This window comes from Lemur catta, chromosome 14 (genome assembly GCF_020740605.2).
Source record: "Lemur catta isolate mLemCat1 chromosome 14, mLemCat1.pri, whole genome shotgun sequence".
NCBI lineage: Eukaryota > Metazoa > Chordata > Mammalia > Primates > Lemuridae > Lemur > Lemur catta.
This window is the reverse complement of record NC_059141.1, coordinates 23,814,603-23,839,054: the sequence shown is the minus strand read 5'-3', so window position 1 is coordinate 23,839,054 and position 24,452 is coordinate 23,814,603. Positions and strand designations below refer to the sequence as shown.

Genomic DNA, 24,452 nt, shown 5'->3' with positions numbered 1-24,452 from the left:
TTTGACTCACCTGTTCCTGAACCAAACCTGAAATGCAGGAAGAGGGTAAATTGTGGTCCATTCATAGAGAAGGCATTTGAGGAAACAAAACAAACAGAAAAACAGTCGGAGACAACCTTTTCCAACATAGATTTGCACTTCTGTGCTGGGCATGGTGGCTCACATCTGTAATCCTAGCACTCTGGGAGGCTAGGGGGGAGGATCGCTTGAAGTCAGGAGTTCGAGACCAGCCTGAGCCAGAGTGAGACCCCCATCTCTACTGAAAATAGAAAAAATTAGCTGGGCATGGTGGCATGTGCCTGTAGTCCCAGCTCCTTGGAAAGCTGAGGCAGGAGGATGGCTTGAACCCAGGGGTTTGAGGTTGCTGTGAGCTAGGCTGATGCCACAGCACTCTAGCCCAGGAAACAGAGTGAGACTCTGTCTCAAAAAAAAAAAAAGATTTGCACTTCTGGCCCAATCCTGAATATGAACAATTCTCTGCGTATAAGCTCCAGACCCAGGGATACTTGAGAAGGACTGAATAAATAGGGAGATCATTTCCTGTGACTTCCTGCTATTGACACCTTATTTGCTTAAGATAGCTAAAGGGGGCTGCTTTTTTTTGCTCTTCTGTGTTGAAGAATCAAAATGAAATTTAAAAACTGCCATGGTATTTACTTTGTACCCCTTTTCATAGAGGAAAGTTTATAGCTCCAAGCTCCATTCCCCAAGCATATTTTGTACTTTCCTCTTATATGCTATAATATCTATCAGCTAAGTCAATATAAATTCTCTTGTATACATCGACTGATAGATCATACACTTATTTATAATTTCTAATTTGTCACTGACCTAATACTTCTTGATACCAAGGCTTGTGCTTTTCCCACAACATTATTCCTATTAGGCAGCCTTACTTTGTGGGCAGTAGTGAGCTACCGAGAGTTTTAAAGTAGTATGTGACACAATCATAGCCATGTGATATGTGCAGCACAAACCAGTCACCATTCTATCGTAGTTATCAACAGTGGCATGGGCTCTGACCATTTCTCTCTGAAATTCTCTCTCCTTAATCCAGACCTCCTCTGGACTCCCAAAGCTATCCCCATAGTGCAGCACTCTATCTTTAGAGAAATACAGATTTCTAGTCTACATTCTTGTCTTAACACAACTCCCCTTTCTTTCTCTGGCAGAAAATGAATAATAAAGCACCTGGCCTAAGGCACAACACCAGCAGTAAGTAATAATACCAGCAGTAATATACCAAAGTCTAAGTAGGAGGGCAGTTTCCAGGGAACCCTGACTTTTTAGATTGGTCCCTGATGAAGTCCAGGGTGTAGAGGAAACAAGGATCAGACATACCTAGACAGTTAAAAAGAAAGAAAGCTTGTCTCAATGGTAGAGTCATCTTTAGCCACAATTAAGGATACACTCCAAAAGAGTGCAATAGACTGAATATTTTTGTCCCCCTCCCACATTCATACGTTAAATCCTAATCCCTAAATTGATGATATTTGGAGGTGGGGCCTTTGGGAGGTGATTAGGTCTTGAGGACTCTAATGAGATTAGTGACCTTATAAAAGAGACCCCAGAGAGATCCCTCACCCCAACTCCCATGTGAAGACAGTGAAAACATGGCCGTCTATGAACCAGGAAGTAGGCCCTCACCAGACACCAAACCTGCCAGTGCTTTGATCTAGGCCTTCCCGGTCTCCAAAACTGTGAGAAATAAATTTCTGTTGTAAAAGCCACCAAAGCTATGGTAGTTTGTTATAGCAGCCAAATGGACTAAGACAAAGAGTAAACCCTGCAGTTGGTAAAGCAACAGATCTTCCAAAGCAAAGCTGAAGGGAAGCAGCATGTGTCCTGGCTTCTAGTCCACGCACCAAGCACTTCTGAGTCATTTCTAGATGAGCTGTCCATATCTGAAAACATCTAGTCCCATTCAGAACTTTCACACTGGACAGAAAGCCAGGACAGGAATAGAGACATCTGGTCACTGGCCAAGAAGTTGTCCTGACCCGGATACCAGCGGCCAACAAGGGAGCTGCTTAGTCCTCCTGCCAGGCAATCCCCAAGTGTCTCTCCTCCTGAGAAGCAGATGGGTGGCACAGAACTTCTTATTTTGTCCTCTTCCCAGAGAAAGGATCCTGGGGCAGTATTTGGGGAGACAGGCAGGGAAGGAGACTGGGTGAATACAGAGGCTGCCTGGTTCTGGTCTGTTACGGTGAGGCTCCCACAGGCCCAGAAAATATAGGGGCAAGAGAGACAGGTCAGAGCATCTCAGGGACTAGGGCCTTCTGAGCTGGGAGTAAGAGCGCCGCGGCTTGCATTACATTTCTGGGCAATTCCTAGCTTCACCACTTACCGTCTGCTGTGACCATTGGCAAGTTATTTCACCTCTCCGTATCTCACTTTCCTCATCTTTAAAATGGAATAGTGGAGTACCCACTTCATAAGGTCACAGTGAGGATTAAATGATTCCTGTGAATTGGCTCGCAGTAACAATTCAATATCTGCTAACTATCCTTTTCCACCTACCAGTCCTTTTGCCTGATCCTGGGTGAAAGCACAAGTCTGTGCTTCCTGCTTTTTTCCATTAAGAGTTCCAAAATTACAACCTGACAAATCTGAAGAATCTCCAAAACGTCCCGCACGCGTTCTAGAGGCGTGGGCACGGGGTCGGTCTGGCCCACTGGTGCCTGGCGGTGGACGTCCCCTGCCGAGCGTACCCAGTGGGGGCACACGGTGCGCGCGCAGGCACACACGTACGTGTGTCCGTGTGTCTGCAGATCCGGCCAGAGTTCAGTGCGGGCTGGGGGAGCGTCGCGTAGCCGGTGGGCGGGGCAGAGCCATTGTTCGCCCGCGGACGGAGCCCCCGGAGCTCGCGGGACAAGGAGGCGGGGCTTCCCCCGGCCCCCGGGCGCGCGACCCCGGGGGAGCCACGTCTGCCCTCCCGCGCGCCTGGGGGGACGGGAATGCGGGAAGGAGTTGTGAGGAGTGGGCGCCACCGTGGCTGCCCCACTGTTTCCTGTGAAACTTGCCCAGTGCCCACCCATTCGCCCTGTGCCCCGGGCCACCCTGGACTTGGAGCCACCCCCAGTTCCAGAACCGATCCGCTCCCTCTCACACAGGGAGAGCTCCCGAGCGCAGGCCCAGCGGCCGGGGGAAGAGAAGCCGAGGAGAAAGCGAGGGGAGGGGGAGCGAGGAGCTCGCGGCAGAGGGAACAGCAGATTGCGCCGAGCCAATGGCAACGGCAGGACGAGGTGGCACCAAATTCCCTTCGGCCAATGACGCGCCAGAGTTTACAGAAGCCTCATTAGCATTTCCCCAGGGGCAGGGGCAGGGGCAGCCGCGGCGCGGTGTTGGTGTCCGCAGCATCCCGGCGCCGGGGCTCTGGTAGCTGCACGCCTGGGCTTTCTGTCTCCTCCCCTCTCCCGCCCTCACCTCCACGCGGGACTGCCTGGCCCAGTCAACTCTGTGCACTTTGCCCCTTGCTGGCGGCGGATAAAAGGTGTCTGAGGAAATACGGGACACGGTCACCCACTGCCAGCTCTAGCCTTTAAATCCTCAGCTCGGGGAGATCCACGCACAGCGGGTCGGGCCCGGACACCCAGCCGGCGCGCACGCCGCAGAGCCACCGATCGCTGCGCACTAGCGGGCTCCGGAGCAGAAGTCCACCCTCTGTCCTCGCGGTGCCGAACTCCGCTCGGCAGCCTCAGTCCTGGGAAAGTGATCCCGGCCTCCGAGATCCAAGATGCCGGCCCACTTGCTGCAAGAGGAGGTGAGCTTCCAAGCGATGGCCCCTGCACCGCGGGTTCGCCGGCGCGGGCTGGGCTTCTAGGTGACTGGTTGGTGGGGGAGAGAGTTGAGAGCTTCGAGAAGGACTTGGCCGTCTTTTTTGAGTTGTACTGCCTTCAATTGGTTGAGAATGTGGATCGCAGTTGGGGGACTTGATTCCCCAACTTTTGTTTCTTAAGCTTTACAGTAAGGAGAAATGTGGCGGTGCCAGTACCTTTCCGAATGTGTGCGGGTTTTCCTTTGTGTCCGTAAGGCTGCGAGTGTTTCACCCTCCTTCCTACTGCCCCTTCCCCTTAGGTTTGCCCCCCAATCTATCTGCGCACTTTGGGGACTTCTTCCCCTTCCATCTCGGGGTCCACCCTACTCTCAGTGAATCAGGGCATCGGAGCAGGGTCTGTGCCTGTACTGTCCACCCTTCCCCCGGCTTGATTAGAGAGTGAAGTGGCTCCTGTTGCCTCCACGTGTCTCCTCTCTCCTGACTCTCCACTTCCTCCCCCTCCCAGATCTCTAGCTCCTACACCACCACCACCACCATCACAGCGCCTCCCTCCAGGGTCCTGCAGAATGGAGGAGGCAAGTTGGAGAAGACACCCCTCTACTTGGAAGAAGACATCCGCCCTGATATGAAAGATGATATATATGACCCAACCTACCAGGATGAGGAGGGTCCAAGACCCAAGCTTGAATATGTCTGGAGAAACATCATCCTTATGTCTCTTTTACACCTGGGAGCCCTGTATGGGATCTTATTGATCCCCACCTGCAAGATGTACACCTGGCTGTGGGGTAAGCAGACTCCTTGTCCTCCCAACCCCATACCCCAGGTTTCTCACTGCTCTCTTAATAAGGTAGAATCTTACATGGAGCACCCACCCCTCCCAGCCATTTCTCTTTGGTAGCCTGAGAGGCCGACCCCAGGGATAGGGTGTAGGGGCACTGGGATGCGGGGTAGTGTCAGCTCTGAGGTTGGAGGACGGAGCCCTGAGACTATGTGCTGTGGACATCGAAGTGTAGATCTGTGCCTGAGACTCAGCTTTCCCTAAAGGAGCTCTTCTGTTTGAGTCATTTGCTTGGCTGTCTGTCCCAGCCCTGCCAAAGAATCAAGCCCCCTACCTGGGAGGCATGGGAACATGGCACTAGACCAGGGGCTTCATAGGGTATATATTGAGTGCTCATGAGATAGAGCAAGGGGCAACTGCTCAGGAAGAGTTAATTGAAAAGGGAGGAACAGAGGTGGTTATCCACAAAGCTACCTGGCTAGCCCAGGTTCCTTTGCTGCAGAGAAAGATGAAGAAGGCTCCTGTATAACCCAGATTATACAAGTGTGTTGCTCTATGACTCCATGTAGGTCTCTAGGGTGTGCTCATGCCAGTCAACAAAATGTTCTTAGAATGAAATAAGGTTGAAGAAGTGTTTCATGTTCCATCCCCATCCAGCCTGCTCCAGCCCCCTCTCTCCTGATGCCATAAAGTGCCAAGGACCCGGCACCTTCTAACACCAGCCCTCTCTGGCTTCTACCTATCCCTCCTTGCCAGAAAAGAGAGCCCTGAGCAGCACTGGCCTTGAGGCTGCTGTAATGAGGGAGATAGTCCCATTAGTCCCTGACCTCCCCTGAGCTCAGCTTTTTCAGGGATCCATCTGTATGGGCTGATAGCAGGGCCCTGCCCCCCATACGCACACATGCGCTCTGCAGTATTTTCACCTCTGCCACTGTAGCCTGCATTGGGAGGGGACAGCAGGGAGCTCTGCAGATCCAGGGGCCCCACATTGCTCCTCTCTGAGGGGTGGCGAGCCAGGACTCTCTCTCCAGAAAACAACCTGAGGATTTCCAGAGCAATCTCCTGTGTGGGCTACACTCTTGGCGGGTAGTTATGTGGAGGGACTGGTAGGCAGAGTTTTAGCTATTTCCCTCAGGCCCTTTTTGGTCTTCTAAAAGTGGTGAGATCTGACCTTTGTCTTGGGAAATCCTTCAAGTGTCACAGTGAAATGCAACTGAGAAGAGTCCTTTCTAGGAATCCGTTTTTCCAAGTACCAACTAGGAGCAACAGCTTTACTTTTTTAGGATTAGGAAGGTTGCATTCCTTAGGCTGCCTGTGTGTCATAGCTGTGGCAGAGGCAGATAGCGAGAGCAGGCCAGTGTGGGAAGTCAGTTCATCTGCAGACAAGGAAGGGCTCTTATATTTATGAGGAGAGGAGGACATCTATTCTCTAGCCCCTCTGAAAACCCAGCAGAACTTCAGCTGCAGCATGAGAAATCAAGAGCAGGGGTGGGATTCCCCAGGGAGACTGTGGACCCTTCTGCACCCCGTCTCCCCAAGGTGGGGAGTCTTCACAAGCTGTTTTGTCCCCTGCAAGCCCCTTCCAGTGCCAGCACTCGCTGTAGGTCTCCTTAAGTCCAGAGTTTGACCAGACTGCCTCTGCTTGGCAATCCTTGGCTACTAGTGAAGGCAGCAGAATGCTATCCCAAAGCCAAGTCTGTGCGCGCTACCTTTTGGTGCCCTGCCCAAGGGTGTGTGCTGTGCCTTTGGACAGAGAAACGTGGCACACAAAGACTAGATGGTGACTTAATTTACTCCTGGCCCTGGGCCTTTTGGTGGATGGCTTGGCTAATGGAATGACTATCTTGATAGAGGGAGGTCACAATTCTTCTGTCTTGTGGAACAAGGAGGCTGGGGAAAAGGAAGGTCAGAGGTCTCAACTTGGGCATCTTCTCTTGCCACTTTCAGCGTTTAGGGGCTTGACTTCCTTTTCTTGTTTTAATCCCTAAAGACAGAGTTAAATTAACAACTGGATGTGAGTCCAGCATTTCTTATGACTCTGAGCAATTTTGAGAGGCTTGGATCTTTCATTGTGGAGCCTCTCAGAAGAGCCCTTAAGGTAGGGCTGAAGAAAAATCTCTGGCAGCAATGAGGGCCAAAGGGCAAAACACTTCAAGTCTCTTTCTTAGGGCTAAAGCTAAGAGATGTTGGGTAACCATCAATTTGGGTAATCTCCTGGGGAACAGAGTAAGAATGCATCTCCAATTGACTGAAGGTTCTATTTGACTTTGAGGTATTTATAGAAAAGGCAGGAGAATGCCTAGGTTCTTTTCCCAATTTCCCTGTTAATATGGGCTCTTATATGCTTTCTGAGTCAACTTGCCCCAGGGTATTCTGTGGCATGAAATAACCCCAGAAGCTTCCTTGCTTCTTACCTGAGTGCTTCTGCTTTCATGCCCAAAGCCATTTTTCTTCCTCCTTGGTGATTGGAGGGCTCTGCCCCAACTGCGTTTTTTCCAGGTAAGATGCAGTCAGATACTGTATCTGGGAAGATATCAATCACCACCTGGCTTGAGGCCTGCAGGTTACCTGGGGCCTTAATTCCTGTTCTGAGGCATGTGGATAGAACTTTCCTTTCCTTGGGATAGACTCGGGCTCTGTGGCTCCCCTGGAGATCCTGTAGGAGAAACAGGATAGGGTGAAGGAGGTAGGGGAAAGGAGGAGGCTGTTTAGGAAATTGCTGTCTATGGCTGCAAAAGAACACAGGACAATTTGTACAATGTGTGGTGTCTCCAACTGCAACTAAGTTCTGTGGCCACTGAGGATCCATTGTTTCTAGCTGTTTCCCTAGGAATGAAACATTGTTAACAATTTCCACCAAGGCCTCAGCCCCTGCCTGCTAGAGCTACCAGACAAAGGAAGAGATGGGTACACCCAGCAACCCGCTTCCCAGTTAGAGATTATATCTGGCACCTCCTGAGCCTGCAGGACTTCAGGAAAGTGAGGCAGGAAAATATTGGGGTGTTCCACTGATGGCTTTGAGCGTATCCCACCATTGTCCAGAATAAGCATTTCCTAGTGAGATTATGGGCTGAAAGACACAGGAAATGTTCATGTATGTTGGGGAGGTGGAAGATATAGCTGGGACAGGAACTGCTTATTGACAGAAAACCCAACTTCAAACCATGGCTCCATTTCTTACTGGCCATGCAACCCAGCCAAGATAAATGCTTAACCTCTCTGAGCATCTATTTCTTCAACTGCAAAGTGAGGGTATTAATACACCTACCCCATTTAAAGTATCCAGTGAATTCGAGAATATTAAAATCATTAGTAAAGCTCAAGACACTGTGCAAATATGACTTATGTGCAGAGCTGATTTTTCCCTGATGTAGCTGTACTGCTGGCTAAAATATCAAAATGATTTTGTACCAGTTAGTAAAGAGCCATAACTCTGAGTCCCCTCTACAACCCAGGGCTCTTCAAATTGGTCAGTGCCTAGATTTTATTGGCTGTTATAACACCTTTGTTTAGGGGCCCTGACTCTGGAAGAGTAGTTAGTAGCTCTTAAAACCTTAGCGAAGATTAGCTAATGGTCAAAGGTAACAGGTCCTGGGAAAACACCCCCGCAGACTGAGAATGACAAGTGGCTGAATGGTAAGAGCCTTGTTCTCTCTCCTGCCTTTCTGACTCCTTAGTTCATGGGGCTCCTTAGCTTATCTCCATTCCTAGGTTGAGGGGCTGGGAGGGGATGGTATTTTTCAAGTGGTAAAATCTAGGAGACCAAGGTATCCCTAGAGTTCAGAGTAAAGCAGCAGATCCTCACCCAAAACCTACAGAAGACACAGCCTCATGCTCAACATGCTTCCCCAGATGGCACTCACACTGGTTGGTGACTCCCCTGCTGTCTTCTCCTGGCAGGATTATTCTACTATTTCATCAGTGCTCTGGGCATAACAGCAGGAGCCCATCGCCTGTGGAGCCACCGAACTTACAAAGCCCGGCTGCCCCTGCGGCTCTTCCTGATCATTGCCAACACCATGGCATTCCAGGTAAGAAGCTCTGCTCGGCTTGTTTTTCTCCACCCTATGGATGATCTGGGGGCAGAAAGGAGGTGATCAATACCCAGAGAGGAGCCACACCTGCACAGCCACTTCACTTTGCTCTCTCCTATGGTCACCTTAAGTGCAGGTTCAGTCCTTAAGTCCATAAAGCTGAGGAGACTTCTGGAAAAGGGAAATGAGGAGTAAATAGGAAATAGTCATGATAGGCATGATTATTTTTGATCCTAAGGTCCCTGTGTTATCACACCGTCTGGCTGTTGTCCTTTATCATAAGGAGCCATGGCACATAAGCCAGGGACTGACCCTGGTTTCCTGGCAGACTTTGGATAATAAATTCACAATTTAAGGTGAATGTCTCAGGACCCCACCACAATGGGAGTGAAGTTGAGGTTTTACAGACTCATGAATTCTGTTGTTTTCAGGTAATAAGAACACACACTTTCATAGCACTGACTAGCTGCCTGGCACCATACTAAGCACTTTATATAGATTAACTCATTAAATCCTCACAACAGTCTTAGGAGGTTGGTACTGTTATTATCCCCATTTTGCAGATGAGGAAACCAAGTCACTGAGAGGTTAGATAAACCAGCCCAACATTGTGGTCCTATCTGGGGTTGCCATGCTGGCAAAATCAAGTACTGAGATTTGCTGAGGCAAAAAAATTATAGTGGAAACAGCATGAAGGGAGTTGGGGAAAGGGAACTCTCACACCTATTAAGCTGTAACAAGGCAAAAGATAACATGTGGTGTGACGCTTAGCTTGGAGCAAGAGGAAGATAGGAAACCAAATAGTCATATTAGGCAACATCCCAGGTACTTCCCACATTTGCATAATCTCTGCCATAGCAATTTATGCCTTGAAGGCTCCTGACATTGTCCTTGTAGGGCAGAGAGGAAGAGAAATATTGGTATATTCTTCAAGGGATGGAAAGAGTCACAGAGAAGCCCAGGGGTCATTTGGAAATGTGGCCATGACCATGAGTTACATGACGGGCCTTGTGGGATTGTGTGAGCTGTCTCGTGCCAAGGCATCAGGATGGAGCTCCCACAGCCTATCCACTAACCAGGACCCCAGGACACAGGGCTGCCTGCCTGATAGTCCCCATGCCCCAGATCAGGCACCCTGTAGAGACATTTTCCAAAATCCCTTGCTTGAAGAGTTGCAATGTTCTTGTGTAATGAAACTATCTGAGCGACATGTGGTTTACCTGCATTCCACCCACCATATAACAAGCAGCAGCAGTCCTGTTCATGTGGCCCAGGGACTTGAAGTTGCTTTTCTACTCAAGCTTTAGTGGCAAGCTGGGAGAAGAGGGGAGGCAACTCCTTTGGATTCCTGAGTATTTCGTGAGGTTGAGCTGAAAGCTGTGGGCTCTTGAAGACATTCCAATTCTTTGGAATTCTCCTAAGAGGGTGTCTCTCCTCAGACCTGCATTCCTCTTCTCTGTTCCTCCAGAATGATGTTTACGAATGGGCCCGTGATCACCGAGCCCACCACAAGTTTTCAGAAACAGATGCTGATCCTCATAATTCCCGACGCGGCTTTTTCTTCTCTCATGTGGGTTGGCTGCTTGTGCGCAAACACCCAGCCGTCATAAAGAAGGGGGGTACACTGGACTTGTCTGACCTAAAAGCTGAGAAATTGGTGATGTTTCAGAGGAGGTAAGTGAAGCGATGATGGAGTTGGGGATATGGTCCTGGCACCTGGTGTCTGGGGACTCCTTTTTTTCTCTTAGGACTTATAAAATATAAGGTGAGAAATTTACAGGGTTTGCATGTTTACAATCATAATTTAAAACCCCAATTTTTAACATCCCACCCCCCCACAGTCATAGACTATTGCCCTCTTTCTTTCTCTCTGAGCTATCTTAGTTAAACTAATTAAATTCAACAAATGTTTATTGACCTGGGACAGTCATGGATACAAAGATGAATGTAGCCTTGTTCTTACCTTCAAGGAATCTGTAGCCTATTAAAGGGTAGAGGTTATAAGCCAAGTACCCAAATAACCCTGATACAAGGCAGAATATTTTCTGTTCAAGGCAGAGGGAGATTGCTCAGTGGGGAATGCTCAGTGTTTATGAAAAAGGTGGCACTGGAATTCACCAATGGATAGAGATTTTCACAAGTATGTGTGGGGAGGGACAGTGCAAACAGAAAGAACAGAATGAGCTAAAGCATAAAGCATGTTCCAGGAAAAGAGTCATTTTGCTTGAAGTATAGGGTGGGGGAGGAGGTGAGACTGGAAAGAGAGACTGATGCTGTTCTTGTAGAGTCCTAAAAGCAGATTTAGGGTTTAATTCAATAGGCAATAGGAAACCATTATGGGCCAGGTGTGGTGCCTCATGCCTGCAATCCTAGCACTCTGGGAGGCCGAGGAGGGAGGATTGCTTGAGGTCAGGAGTTCGAGACCAGCCTAAGCAAGAACGAGACCCCATCTCTACTAAAAAAAAAAAAAAGAAAGAAAGAAATTAGCTGGACAACTAAAAAAAATATATACAAAATAATTAGCTGGGCATGGTGGTGCATGCCTGTAGTCCCAGCTACTTGGGAGGCTGAGGCAGAAGGATTGCTTTAAGCCCAGGAGTCTGAGGTTGCTCTGAGCTAGGCTGATGCCACGGCACTCTAGCCCGGGCAACAGAGCAAGACTCTCTGTCTCAAAAAAAAAAAAAAAAGGAAACCATTATGTTTTTTGAGCAGCAATGTGGCAAAGACAGAGAGGTATGCTTTAAAAAATCTGGTCTCCGGACAGGTGGAAGAAACCACTGAGCCAAAGGGATGAGAGGCAGGGACACAGGTTAGGAGGTAATGAGGATCCATGCTAGGGGAGAAGTTGAAGGAATGGAAAGGAGCAGGATGCAGGGAAGGAATATCAGTTACAAAAAAGTCAAGACTTGACTGCTGAAGGGACGTAGGGAATCACTCCCTTGGAATGTCAATGGCCTGGTCTACATTGAGAATGAAGATTGAGAAAAGGCCTCCAGAGGGACAGAGACCTGCCAGTAATCAAGGACACTCAATGTACCTCTCTGAGGGAAAAAAGAAGCAAAGAATTAGAGAGTGGCAAGCAGGAAATGGAGGAATAACACTAAACACAGACTGCACAAGAGTGTTGATGAGAAAGAGAAAGGGGCGCCAAAGCAGCATGGAAGAACAGCCTAGGCTGGAGAACTCTGTTTGTAATTTGGACCTCACCTATGTTACCAACTGGCATTATGCACTAGTAAAAAACAGCAATGGCCTTAGAGGCAGGAGACAAGCATTCAGTCCTTGCTCCACTAATGCCCAGTGGTGTGATTCTAGAAAAGTCATTTAATCCCTCCTCGTTGCCTCACCTAAACAGTGAGATAATAACACAACATCATCAAAAGATTTCCCACCTCATTCCCTCTTGCTGTTTTCTGCCATGCTGTACTCAGAACAGAGGGGGATAGAGACAGCCCAACCCAGTGTGAGTGGAAGCACAGGTAGGTGTAAGAGCCCTCTGTCCACTGACTCGGTGTCTGGCCCCCCCATGCAGGTACTACAAGCCCGCCGTTGTGGTTATGTGCTTCCTCCTGCCCACATGGGTGCCCTGCTATTTCTGGGGTGAAACCTTTCTGCACAGCGCTTTGGTTGCCACGTTCCTGCGTTACGCTGCAGTACTCAATGCCACCTGGCTGGTGAACAGCGCCGCCCACCTCTACGGATATCGGCCTTATGACAAGAACATTAACCCCCGGGAAAATATCCTGGTGTCCCTGGGAGCTGTGGGTAAGTTGTCTGCCCACGGCAGAACCACATCTAGTAGTCTGCTGACTAGGGTACAAGGCTAGGAGCCAGAAAAACCAGATTAACCTGTTTTTATGACCACTTTGCATCTCAGTTTTTCCACTATAAAATTAGGGGCAATATATTGGAAAACCTTCGTATGAGAGTCAGGCAACAAGTTTTGGGGAAAAAATAACACTGCTTTTAATTCCCGCTTCCAAAACAATCTTCAAAGGCTGTGTATGATGAGCCCCTCTGACTTTTCCTTTTCTCGGCCACCTGGGCTGCACTGCTGTCTTGCCTGGGGCAGAAAATGCATAAATAGAACAATAGGGTCATCTGAGTGGCCAGTAATCCTAGTGTACTATATAAAATGTAGAATAAATAATTATAATTTAGTTCAATAAACTTAAGCATGCCACACTGATTTTTATCTCCCCACTATATTCAGGTATGCCATACTCTTAAGTGTGTGTCATGCTTCACTGTTTGGGGATGTCAATATGAAGGGCACCAAAGCCACTGGTGTTGGTGGCCGTTTACCACTACCTACCACCTTGCCTCCTCTTGTCCTTTAGTTTTATCTCTTCTACTTCTGTTCCTGTGCTAGGAACAGCCCTTCCCCCAACATGGTTTAGGGACTAGCCTGATAAAGTAATTAGTCTTGATCACAAGTTCCTGCTCACTGATCTAATGTCGACTATTCCTGAATTTATTTCTCTCTATAATTGCAGCCCCAATTACCAGAGTCTAAGACAACAGTGTTCTACCATCTGTTTCCATTTTTTTTCCTGTCCATCTTTCCAACTGAATATAAACTTTGACAATGGCCTCAAATAGCTTTATTTTAAGTGGACCCAGGGGGCTGTACTCTGCACCAGTGTTCAGTGCTAGTGGTCATCCCCTAACACCTAGGCAACCACACTACTCCACATGTCTATGTATGTCATTGCCTAACACTCTTTTTTTTCCTCCTTAAAATCTTCCTTTATATTCTCAACCCCGACAATCTTTACTATCTTTATGAAAAGCATTTTTTCCCTCTCTTTTTAACTTTCGTGCATCTCCCTGCTCCTTTCAGGCACCTTCTACCATTGTGCATGTTCTTACTTTGACCCATGATTGAAATAAATCATGTGCACTGTGTAAATCTGAGATTTTCACGACAATGAAGTTTTCTGGCATGAGATGTGTCCTGTATCGTGAGTGGATCTATAGTGGGCTTCCCAACTCCAGCCTCTTTATGCCATCCATTCAGAGTGGCTGCCAGTACCTGACTTGCCCCAGTTATCCTCCACTCCTCCGTGCCTGCTCCCTTCCTCTCTTATCGCCTTGCCCTTTGTTCTCCTCCTGTTCTGCTTCCTGCCACTCTCATCATTTCGCTTCTTGAATTACCTCCCCCATAGTCACAAGCTCATCTTCTCTCTGCCAAAGCTCACCTTCTCCCTGAGCCTTTCTTGGGCTCTCCCTTGCTGCTCCAGTTGCTAAGTCTTGTCCTCTTTCCACCCATTGACCCTCCTCCTCTTTTTTTCCCTCCGCATCTACCCGTGTGTCTGATGCCACTTTAAATCTGGTAAATACAGGCTTGGCTAGTGCTTACACAGAGCCTAGCTGCAAAACCATTTGTGAAATTAATAGTCCTCCATCAGTGCCTTTTGCCTTGGTGTTACCCCACCCTACTACTCAGTTCCCACCTCGGATGGTGAAATGTCACAGAGATGGGGGACATAATCTTGAAGTGCCCTGGCTGGTGTCATTTACTCTGCAGGACTTCCTTCACTTGCTTGTCATTAATATCATTACTACCCTATCTGGGGTTATTTTTATCTACAAAGGGCCCAACAAGCTCTTTTATCAGTATTCTTTATTCCGGCCTGATTTGGGTCAGTATTATTGGTGGATGCCATTCAGAAAGAAAAGTCCAGCCAAGAGTTGGCAAACTCTCTATCTGTAGAGTTTCCAAAACTTTACACATTACAGAAATTGTCCTGAATCCAGAATTTCTTTGTTTTCTTCTCTCCAGCAAAGTGAAGTGCTCATCCCAAGAGTCCTCGGAGTCTTGGAGGTTAGAGGGAATGTCTAAGCATTGTGATTCTTTTCCTTCAGAGAGCTTCTGTTTTATCAGCACTGCCCCCACATCAGGGTCAAAGCTCAAAGAATTGGAAGGCAGAGCAGCCCATTCTGAACTGCAGTGGCCGGAGACATTCCAGCCCCTGGGCTGGGCCTCTTTTCTTTTGACTTTTGACTGCTGCACCCACTCTGTAGAAACCTCCTACCCCTAGAGGGAGAACATTTTGCATTCTGGACTCTCCTCTCCCTGCCCAAAACATGCAAATACACGCAGAGCCTTGAGAGTCTAGGGCTAACATTTAGGCAAGCTCTAGAATTTTCCAATCTAAAACCCATTCCCAACAGTAGCAGCTTCCCTCTAATCATTGAGAGAAACTGTCAGTTCTCCTTCCACAAGGCTCCCAGATGTAGTGGGTGACCAGGGTCTCTCCAGTCATTTCTTAAGATGCCTCTGAGGAGATCTATTTGGTTCAGAGTGAAAGAGACTGGATTCATCAATTCATTCAACAGCATCAAGTTTCTCCTAAGTTTGAGGTGCCCTGCTAAGTAACCAGTGTGCATAGATTAGGAAGACAGTAATCACTGTTGCTCCACAACTCTCTCCTTGCTTTTGTTCCAGGTGAAGGCTTCCACAACTACCACCACACCTTCCCTTATGACTACTCCTCCAGTGAGTACCGCTGGCACCTCAATATAACCACCTGCTTCATCGATTGCATGGCTGCCCTCGGCCTGGCCTATGACCGGAAGAAAGTATCCAAGGCCACCGTCTTGGCCAGGATTAAAAGAACTGGAGATGGATGCTGCAAGAGTGGCTGAGTTTTGGGTCCCTCAGGTTCCATTTCCAAAAGCCAGCTGGGCAGAGGTTTAATGTTCTGTTTATTAACTACTGAATAATGCTACCAGGATGCTAAAGATGATGATGTTAACCCATTCCAGTACAGTATTCTTTTAAATGCAAAAGTATTGAAAGCCAGCAACTCTGCCTTTATGATGCTAAGCTGATATTCTTATTTCTTCTCTTATATTCTCTCTCCTCTAGTCCCACATTGTCCTCTTTGCTTTGTTCCTATCACCTTCCTTTCTCTTATCCCTCATTGCCTCCCGGGCAAGCAGCTGGTCAGTCATTGGTCAGTGTCCAGCTTCCAAAGCTTAGACAACCTTTCCATAGTCTTAAACTAATGGTCTCTGCCCTAGATAATTCTCTTTTCTTGAGCTATTGTGAGCTTTAAGGTAGGTAGCTCAAGCTAGAGACACAACAAAATCTTCTGGGCAGTTCTCTGTTCATTATCTTCAGCCCAGGCTTTTGTTAGATAGAATGGAAAAAACTTCATTTGGCACAAGGCTTCTAAAGCAGGTGAATTGTAAAGGGAGACAGTTAGCATGCACGGTATGATTGGTAAGGAACGATGGGGTCGAGGTGGGAAAACAAGGCAAGAGGAACCTCTTGCCATGGTTAGACATGCCATTGCCCACCTAGCGAGGCCTCCGAGCCCCACCACGAAGCATGCTTCCTTTCTCTCCTGACCGAGCAGGGAATGGTGTGGAGTTTGGCAATGCTAAAACACAAGAACAAATCTCAACCTCTGGACATAGTTTAGGCTAAGGTTAAAGATGAAGCATTTAGTTTCTCTTCTGGGAAGGATTTTTTTTTCTCTAATCACAAGATTTCTTGGTTGACATATCAAGAAGTCTTGAGGCTGGATGTTTCCACAATTGGTGAATACAGCAGCTCATAGAATTTGAGGATTCCATGAGCTGCTCATCACAATTCTTGCATCTTTCTGCTCTGCCATCTTCAGGATATGGGTTGCTCCCCTCATAGTAATAAGAGGTTGTGGCATTTCCAAACATCCAAAAAAGGAAGGATTTTCAGAGGTGGAGTTGAGCCAAACACAGACGTATATATACATGAATACTTTGCTTATAACATTAAAATATTTCACTTAAGAGTATTTCCCTCTGAAAGAGGAATGTTTGAAGGAACTCTGAGGGAGAGGAGGAATTAGCTGGGTTGTCTATTAACGCCCCCGCCCCGGCCCCCCCGCCTCCACTGCTGGACAGGAGATAGGTAGGTTAAGGGCAAGTTTGTAGGCAGTTCCTAAGAGGTAACTATACAAAGGAAGGGCTCTGAGAACAACACATCACCGGAGATCCAGGAGGTTACTGAGTAAGTTATTGGGTATCTTAATAAAACAAGCTAGATGTTAGGTTCATTCATTAGTTCCAATTTCTCCTTGGAATGAGTAAAAACTAGAAGGCTTCTCCCCACAACGTTGTGCCCTTCCATTCCTCTGTTAACATCTAGCCTAAAGCATAGGGCTGCCTGGGGTTTAAGTTAGGAATCTCTTTACTACCCTGATTCTTGATGCCTGGTCTATCCCATCTGTCCCTTTTCTCCTACCAGTTCTCTCTCCTGTGACATTTTCTTTTTTCTCTGGACAGGCAGCCTCCTTCATGTGAATTCAGAGGCAGTGACAACTTGCTGTCCAGGCAGCTCCCTCTCCTGCAGACAGAATGCTCAGGGTCACTGAACCACTGCTTCTCTTTAGAAAGTAGAGCTAGCTGCCACTTTCATGTGGCCTCCAGAGTGTCTCCACCTAACCCCTGTGCTCCCCTACCACACTGATGGCTCAAGACAAGGCTGGCAAAACCCTCCCAGCAACATCCCTGACTCAGAGAGGCTCTCTCACGAGGCATGGCCAAGCCAAATGCTCGTGTTGTGCCAGTGAGCTAGCCGTGGAGCAAAGAGGGTTTGTTTTCAGTTCCCTCTGTCTGAATCAGAACCAGAGAGCACACCGAATGCTCCCTGCTTGCTCAGTAAGGCTGCCCCGCCTGAGTCAGTGCTCCCAGCGGACAGTTCAATGCTTATAGAAGTAGGAGGAAACCCAGTCCTCCCTGAGAAACACAAGAAACAAGGGCAAGTACCCAAGTGCCTCACTTCGAAAGGAGGCCCTGTTCCCTGGAGTCAGGGTATGTTGGAAAGCTTTGGCCGAGACTTGGGATCTGAGATGCCATGTACTTTGCTGAATAGTCTCTGTTCAGCAAACTAACCAGCATTCCCGAAAACACAGCCTACGGCAGACAATAGTATAGAAGAAGTCTGGAAAAAAACAGAACATCCATGTTTTGAGAAACCTGGACTAGCCTTGTCCCTGTACCTCAGTCTGGCTTTGCTCTGACGAGATTGGAAATGTACAATACCAGATGCTCTGCCCACTGTTGAGCCCCGGTGGTGGAAAGGAGGAGGGCCTTTCTTCCCGTGTTGATTGAATAGAGGCTACAGGGGTTAGCCTGGGCTAAAGGCATCCTCATCTTTTGAGCTGTTCGTCTCAGTAGGAAAGAATCTAATGGCAGATCACTGTAGTTTAGATCTGCTGACCTGTGTGCCTATCCCTTGGAAATGTCTGTTGGGTACTTTTAATTCCACAGGTCATCAGATGCCTGCTTGATAATATATGAACAATAAAAAGAGCTTTCACTTCCTTCTATTGTAATCGTGTTCCCTGGATCTGATCCATACCACGACCCCACACAAGGCTGGGTGCAGACCGCAGGCAGAGGGCCTCAGTGTGTGTGTGGGTGTGTAGGTGGGGGTGTGTCTGCTGCATAAGGAACACTATTTTCAACATTCAGAAGCTCATTCAAGTGATGCATTAATGGGAAACTCAGATCTGATCAAGAGTCTGAATTTCTAAGTCCTTCCTTGCTTTGGGTATGCCGACAACTTATTTGGGTGCCTTACATCTTTTCTAATCAGTGTTGCATATGAGCCACCCTCACTCCCTCTGTGGAGTCCTTTTGCACCTGAGAGCCAGGTGCAAACCAGAAGTGGCTGGTGGAAAAGGGGTCTGGCTAGAGAATTATCAGTAGAGTGATTTGCAGGATTCCCTTCTGGGCTTCATTTTGGAAACTTTACTTAGGGCTGCATTTATTAAGTGCCCACATTTGATGGAGGGTGGAAGTAATTTGAATGTATTTGGTTTATATATTTTTTTTAGATTAAAAGATGGTTGTAGCATTTAAATGGAAATTTTTCTCCTTGGTTTGCTAGTATCTCAAGTGTATTCTCTGTAAGTGTAGCTCAAACGGGTCAGCATGAAAGGTTAAGAAAGCAAGGCGGCAAATGTCACGCTGGTGGTTAAGGCCAGGGCCTCTCCTACCACTGTGCCACTGACTTGCTATGTGACCCTGGGCAAGTCACTTAACTATAATGTGCCTCAGTTTTCCTTCTTTTAAAATGGGAATAATAATACTGACCTACCTCAAAGGGCAGTTTTGAGGCGTGACTAATGCTTTTTATAAAGCATTTTGCGATCTTTTAGCAGAGGTATAATAGCAGTGTCCACCATGAACTTGATGTGTCCACGTGTCCTGGATGCTATCATTAGTCTATGCGGTTCTCTGAGAGATTGAATGAATCCATTAGATAAGTGGTAGATAACTAGCCAGACACAATTTGAGAACGCATAAGATCATTGCCATGGAAACATACACAGGATACCTTTTCCTTGACTGAGTGGGATTTTTTCCCTTTTTATGTGGGATAGTAGTTATTTGTGACCTAAGAATAATTTTGGAATAATTTCTATTAATATCAACTCTGAAGCTAGTTGTACTGATCTGAGATTGTATTTGTTCATAATAAAAGTGAAGTGAATCTGACAGCACTGGATCTGGGAGTTTTTTCACTGTGACACAAAGTCTCCTGGGATTTACCTCTATGGTCCACCCTACCTCTGCCCTGTACCTTTAAGAGTATAAACAAAGTAGAAGTTACAATGGTTGACTCATACCCCAGTAACCTACCCTGCCCTTCCTAAGGGTAACTTTAGGTTAAACTCTGGATAGCAGGAAGCCAAGAGTCTGCCATTAAAGCAAACACATTACCACCAGCCAGCACCTCAGCCTTGGAGAAGTGCCAGGTCTCTCGTGTTTCACGTGGTCGGTCACATGGACCCAAGATAGAGACACTGGGAGAGGAAAAGAGCAGCAGGAGAAGCACTCCCTGGGAAGGCAGATCCTTACCTTGCAACCCAGGCTGGGCAGTTCAGCTCATTTCTGCTTCTGCAATATAGTCGTCTTCAGGGAATAAAAGACGTCCTGAGAATGCTGATGCACAGCAGTAGGAAGAAAGGCAAACCTCGGCTATCAGAGCAGAGAGGGCTTCAAGATTGCACAGTGATTTTTTGTTCTGGCTTGTTTTTTACTTTTACTTGTTACTACTTTATCTGAGAATCCTCTTGTGGAAAAGAGAGGGCAGACTTTACATTCCAGCAGGAGCCACTATGACCAATACCTAGCTTCTAAGAGCTCTCCAGGGCCAGCTCTGCCAGTTGACCTCGCTTTCTAATTTAAAGTTGCCCTCATATTGAACAAGAAGCATGACTCTCAGAGTAATTCTGAGTGTCCAAAATCAATAATAATTAATAATAATGTTAGTAATTTAAGTTGATGGTGACATTTCTTCTCAATATGTGGCTTTCTACCATGAGCCCCTTTCCCTTTTAGTTTTGTTTAAAATGTTCAGGCTAGAATACTTTAGTTGTCCTATAAAGCACTGTTCCTTCCAAGTCTCTGCTTTGTTTTGATTAACTGGCATCCAATTTAAACAATTTATCCTTACTATATGCTCTTTGCTAATTTATTTCCTCCTATTTCACAACTGCCTATGCTCCCTCTGATTAAATACACTTTCCTATGCTTCCTCCTGGAAATCTGTTATTTTGCATATCTGTTATTTCATCCTGGCGCAGTTTTCTTATTCCCATCTGCAAAAGTTATAGAAAGGAAGAGGAAAGGGGTGACATACAGCAGGAAAAGAGCTGATCATCATATTCAGTTGAATTCAAGATTGAGAGAACAAATAAGTGTTGAGCCTTCCTGAAAGGGTGAATTGTAGAATAAGGGCTCCTAGGAGACAAAGTAATGAACTCTGTTTTTGACATGTTTTATATGGGAAGGTATAAAGAAGTTAAGGTTCTGTTTAGGAATCAAGATTTAACCACGGGAGAAAAGGACAAAAAATAGTTTAAGATAATAATGGAGAAGAGCACAGAAATAAAATTCCCAGTGTCCAATGGCCACCTGTTTTCTCCCTCTTCCCAAAAGAACCAAGGTAGTTCCTAAAAATGTCTGCCAGGGCAGAAAAAGAAATAGCTATCCAGATTGGAGAGGAAGAACTATCTCTATTTGCAGATGACACAACTTTGTACACAGAAAATCCTAAAGAATACACACACAGAGACCCCTATTAAAACAAGCTAATAAATGAATTCAGTGAGGTTGCAGGATACAACATCAATATGCAGCAATCAATTGTATTTCTATAAACTAGTGATGAATAATTAGAAAATGAAATTAAGAAAAGAATCCCATTTATAACAGCATTAAAAAGAATAAAATAAATAGGGATAAGTTTAACAAAAAAAGTGCACAAGAATGACACATTGAAAATTACAAAATGTTATTGAAAGAAATTAAAGAAGACCTAAATAGACAAAAAGAAATCCCATGCTCACAGATTAAAAGACTTAATATTGTTAAAGTGGTAATACTACCCAAGTTGATCTATATATTCAGGGCAATCCTTATTAAATTCCAACTCCTTGTTTTAGAGAAATTGGCAAGATGATCCTAAAATTCATAGGGAAATTCAAGGGACTCAGAATAGCCAAAACAAACTTGAAAAAATAAGCACAAAGTTGGAGGACTCACATTTCCTGATTTCAATATTACTTCAAAGGATGTAGACAGTGTGGTACAGGAATAAAGATAGACATGAAATAGAATTGGGAGTGTAGAAGTAAACCCACATATCTATGGTTAACTGATTTTTTTTTTAGTCTACCCAAGATAGTACTTCAGGTCAATTGATTTTTGACAAGTGTGCCTAGACAATTCAATGAGGAAAAAACAGTTTGTTTCAACAAATGTTGCTAGTACAACTGGATATCCACATGCAAAAAAATGACCTCATACCATATACAAATATTAACTCAAAATGGATCAGCTAAAGCTATAAAACTCTTAGGAGAAAGCATAGGTCGCCATAAAAAGAATGAAATACTGATACATGATATATAACAGGGATGGACCTTGAAAACGTTATTCTAAGGCGAATAAGCCAAACACAAAAGACTATATATGATGCCATTTATATGAAATGTCTGGAATGGGCAAATCTAGAGGCAGAAAGCAGATCAGTGGTTGCCAGGGCCTGGGGGAGAGGAATGAGGAGTGACTGCTAATGGGCCTGGATTTTGTGGCAAATGATGAAAATGTTCTAAAGTTAGATTGTGGTGAGGGTTGCACAACGTTGTGAATATACTAAAAACTACTGAATTATACACTTTAAAAAGATGATTTTATGGTGTATAAATTATATCTCAATAAAAAATCGTATGAAGAAAAAAACGCCCTCTATTTTAATGTTTTTACTAGTAGTTGTAGCTGAGATTCAAACTTATTAAGGAAGTACTGATTAAAATAAATTATTTGATTAAAGGAAGCACTCAATATTCTCTTAATTATACAGTGATGTGTTCTCTAGTCTCAAACTTCAAGGGGATAAAAAGACCAGCCACATGAGAAAAGGCAGCTGCTCTAAACTAGAGAGTATAAGATGACAATTTTGCTATACCAAATTGCTTGGAAAAGTCCAAATACCATGTTTTACATTAGTTAAAGGGGTTTAGGCCACTACATGAACATAAATCTAACTTCCTTTTGAATGGGAAATTCAAGTTCTGAGTCCACCAGATTTGTGGATATAATAATAACAATAGCAACATTTACTACAGCTAGGCACTGTACTGAGTGCTCGATGGTACATTATCGCACTATATCAGAAGCAGGTGCTATTACTATCCAAATTTTGCTGATGAGGTAATTGAGTTTACCTGGAGAAAACGCTGTGAGAGAGTGAATAATAACACTATGATCTGGCTCTAGAATCCTGGTCTTAAGTACTGGCTGTACTGGTTGTGGAGTAGATGACAAGTTAGCTATGCTTCAGTCTGTCACACATCCAAGTATGTGCCTGGGGATATTCAGTTATCCTCAGAGGCGGTGAGTATGTACCTGGTGAGGCAGCCCTCCTCCCTGGGCGGCAATGGCAGGGAGCTTAATTTATGCATCTTAAACTGCAGATGCATCCGCTGTTCCGGAAAAACCCAACTCACTCCACCTCATGACCCATCTGAACATTCAACCACACCTGAGTTTTCAGCTCTCCTCCCAAACCATAGGTATGTACCTGACATTTGCTCTCTACTTTTCCAAACCATACTCCACCCTCCCGTAAGGTTTTGAACTTCTCAGGAGTATCTTCCTCTTTTAGAAAGGTCTCCTGGCACCTAAACAGTCAATACGTGATGAAATGATAGAAAGAGCTCATGTCTTGTTTTAAATTCTGTCTCTGCTACAAAAATACATGAAATGTCACAGGGAGTAGGAGTCATATTCTGTGATCTGTAGTTAACTTTCTATGCTGCAGGCAAAGAGCTGATTCTTGTACACTGACTTTGGGGCAAATGCCACAGGCCCTAATTGCAGACTCCAAGGAGCTGAGATTCTATACTGGGGTTGCTGGAGGCAGAAGCCTTCCCGCTTCCCGGACCCAGGTCTGCCCTTCCCCCACTGGGTCTGCCCAGCCAACTACACCCCAGCCTCAGAACCCTCACAAAGGCGCAGTGTGTGCTGTGCTGACTCACGGTGCTTCTCCGCCCAGGCAAGGACAGTCTTAGAGGGGCAAAAGGGGCCCTCTTCCTCCTGGCCATTATCCCATGAGGAGCAGTGAGTACCAGGTCCATGCTAGGCTTTAAAAAAACAGGACAGTGAAAGTGAAAGGCAGCAGAGGACCCAGAATTGCTCAATTCTATTTCTTATTCCTTTTTTAGAGAATTCTGGACAGCAGAAAGGACACACTTTTTAGTCCATCAGTTGTCTGTTTCAGGTATATATATCTGTAGTTTAATTGAGGTGCAAGTCATATAACATAAAGCCAACCATTTTAAAGTGAACAATTCTGTGGCATTTAGTGCATTCACAATATCTCGCAACTACTACCTCTGGTTCCAAACCATTTTCATCACCCCAAGAGAAAACTCCATACCCATTCAACAGTGACTCTCCACCCCTACCCAAACCTACTCCCACACCTCTACCCCAATTTGCTTTCCATAGCTATGGATTTTTACCCATTTGGGTTATTTCATATAAATAGAATGATACAATACGTGACCCACACATAATGCTTTCAATGTTCATTCACAAAGTAACATGTATCAGTACTTCATTCCTCTTTATTGCCCATTAGTATTCCATTGTATGTATATACCACAGTTGGTTTATTGATTCATCTATTGATCAACATTTGAGTTGTTTCCACCTTTTTGCTATTGTGAACGGTACCACCAAGAACATTTGTATGTAAATATTTGAATACCTGCGTTTGTTTTGTTTCGTTTTGTTTTGTTTTGTTGTGTTTTGTGAAAAAAGGTTTTGTTCTGTCACCCCAGCTAGAGTGCAGGGGCAACATCATAGTTCACAGCAACCTCAAACTCCTGGGCTCAAGCAATCTTCCTGTCTCAGCCTCCCTAGTAGCTGGGACTACAGGCCATGCCACCATGCCCAGCTAATTTTTCTTTTTTGTAAGCATGAGGTCTCACTCTTGGTCAGGCTGGTCCTAACCTCAAGTGATCCTCCCACCTTGGCCTCCCAAAGTGCTAGGATTACGGGTATGAGACACCGGGCCAGGCCTTGAGTACCTGTTTACAATTTATTTGGGTATATGCCTAGGAGTGGAGTTGCTGGGTCATATGCTAATTCTGTGTTTAACTTTTTGTAGAACTACCAAACTTTTCCACAGTGGCTGCACTGTTTTACATTCCTACCAGCAAGGTATGACGGTCACCCTTTATTCTTAACGTGTACCATTTGTCTCCTTCCTCCTCCCTACTTCCAAGAAATCCAGTCCCCACAGACTTCCCTCTCTACCAGGGTAAAGGATAGAAGTTGCACTTCT

At 45.9% G+C, this 24,452-nt stretch overlaps 1 protein-coding gene and 1 pseudogene across 2 annotated transcripts; both read left to right on the top strand.

Moving 5' to 3' along the window:
• The first annotated feature begins 3,306 nt into the window (after positions 1-3,306).
• SCD (stearoyl-CoA desaturase) lies at positions 3,307-17,910 on the top strand. The gene is made up of 6 exons (XM_045568632.1): positions 3,307-3,763; positions 4,284-4,566; positions 8,460-8,590; positions 10,062-10,267; positions 12,126-12,358; positions 15,045-17,910. Exons 1-6 carry the CDS (start codon positions 3,737-3,739, stop codon positions 15,242-15,244), a joined length of 1,080 nt encoding a protein of 359 aa, XP_045424588.1. The 5' UTR covers positions 3,307-3,736; the 3' UTR covers positions 15,245-17,910.
• On the top strand, positions 16,795-19,090 carry LOC123649725 (annotated as a pseudogene). Its single transcript, XR_006739125.1, has one exon. The product of XR_006739125.1 is annotated as an uncharacterized LOC123649725 (transcript).
• Positions 19,091-24,452: the final 5,362 nt, after the last annotated feature.

Coding starts and splice junctions, on each gene's coding strand:
- SCD (XM_045568632.1), top strand. CDS start 3,737: ATGCCGGCCCACTTGCTGCAAGAGGAG. Junction 3,764..4,283: donor CCCACTTGCTGCAAGAGGAG/GTGAGCTTCCAA, acceptor TCCCCCTCCCAG/ATCTCTAGCTCCTACACCAC. Junction 10,268..12,125: donor TTGGTGATGTTTCAGAGGAG/GTAAGTGAAGCG, acceptor CCCCCCATGCAG/GTACTACAAGCCCGCCGTTG.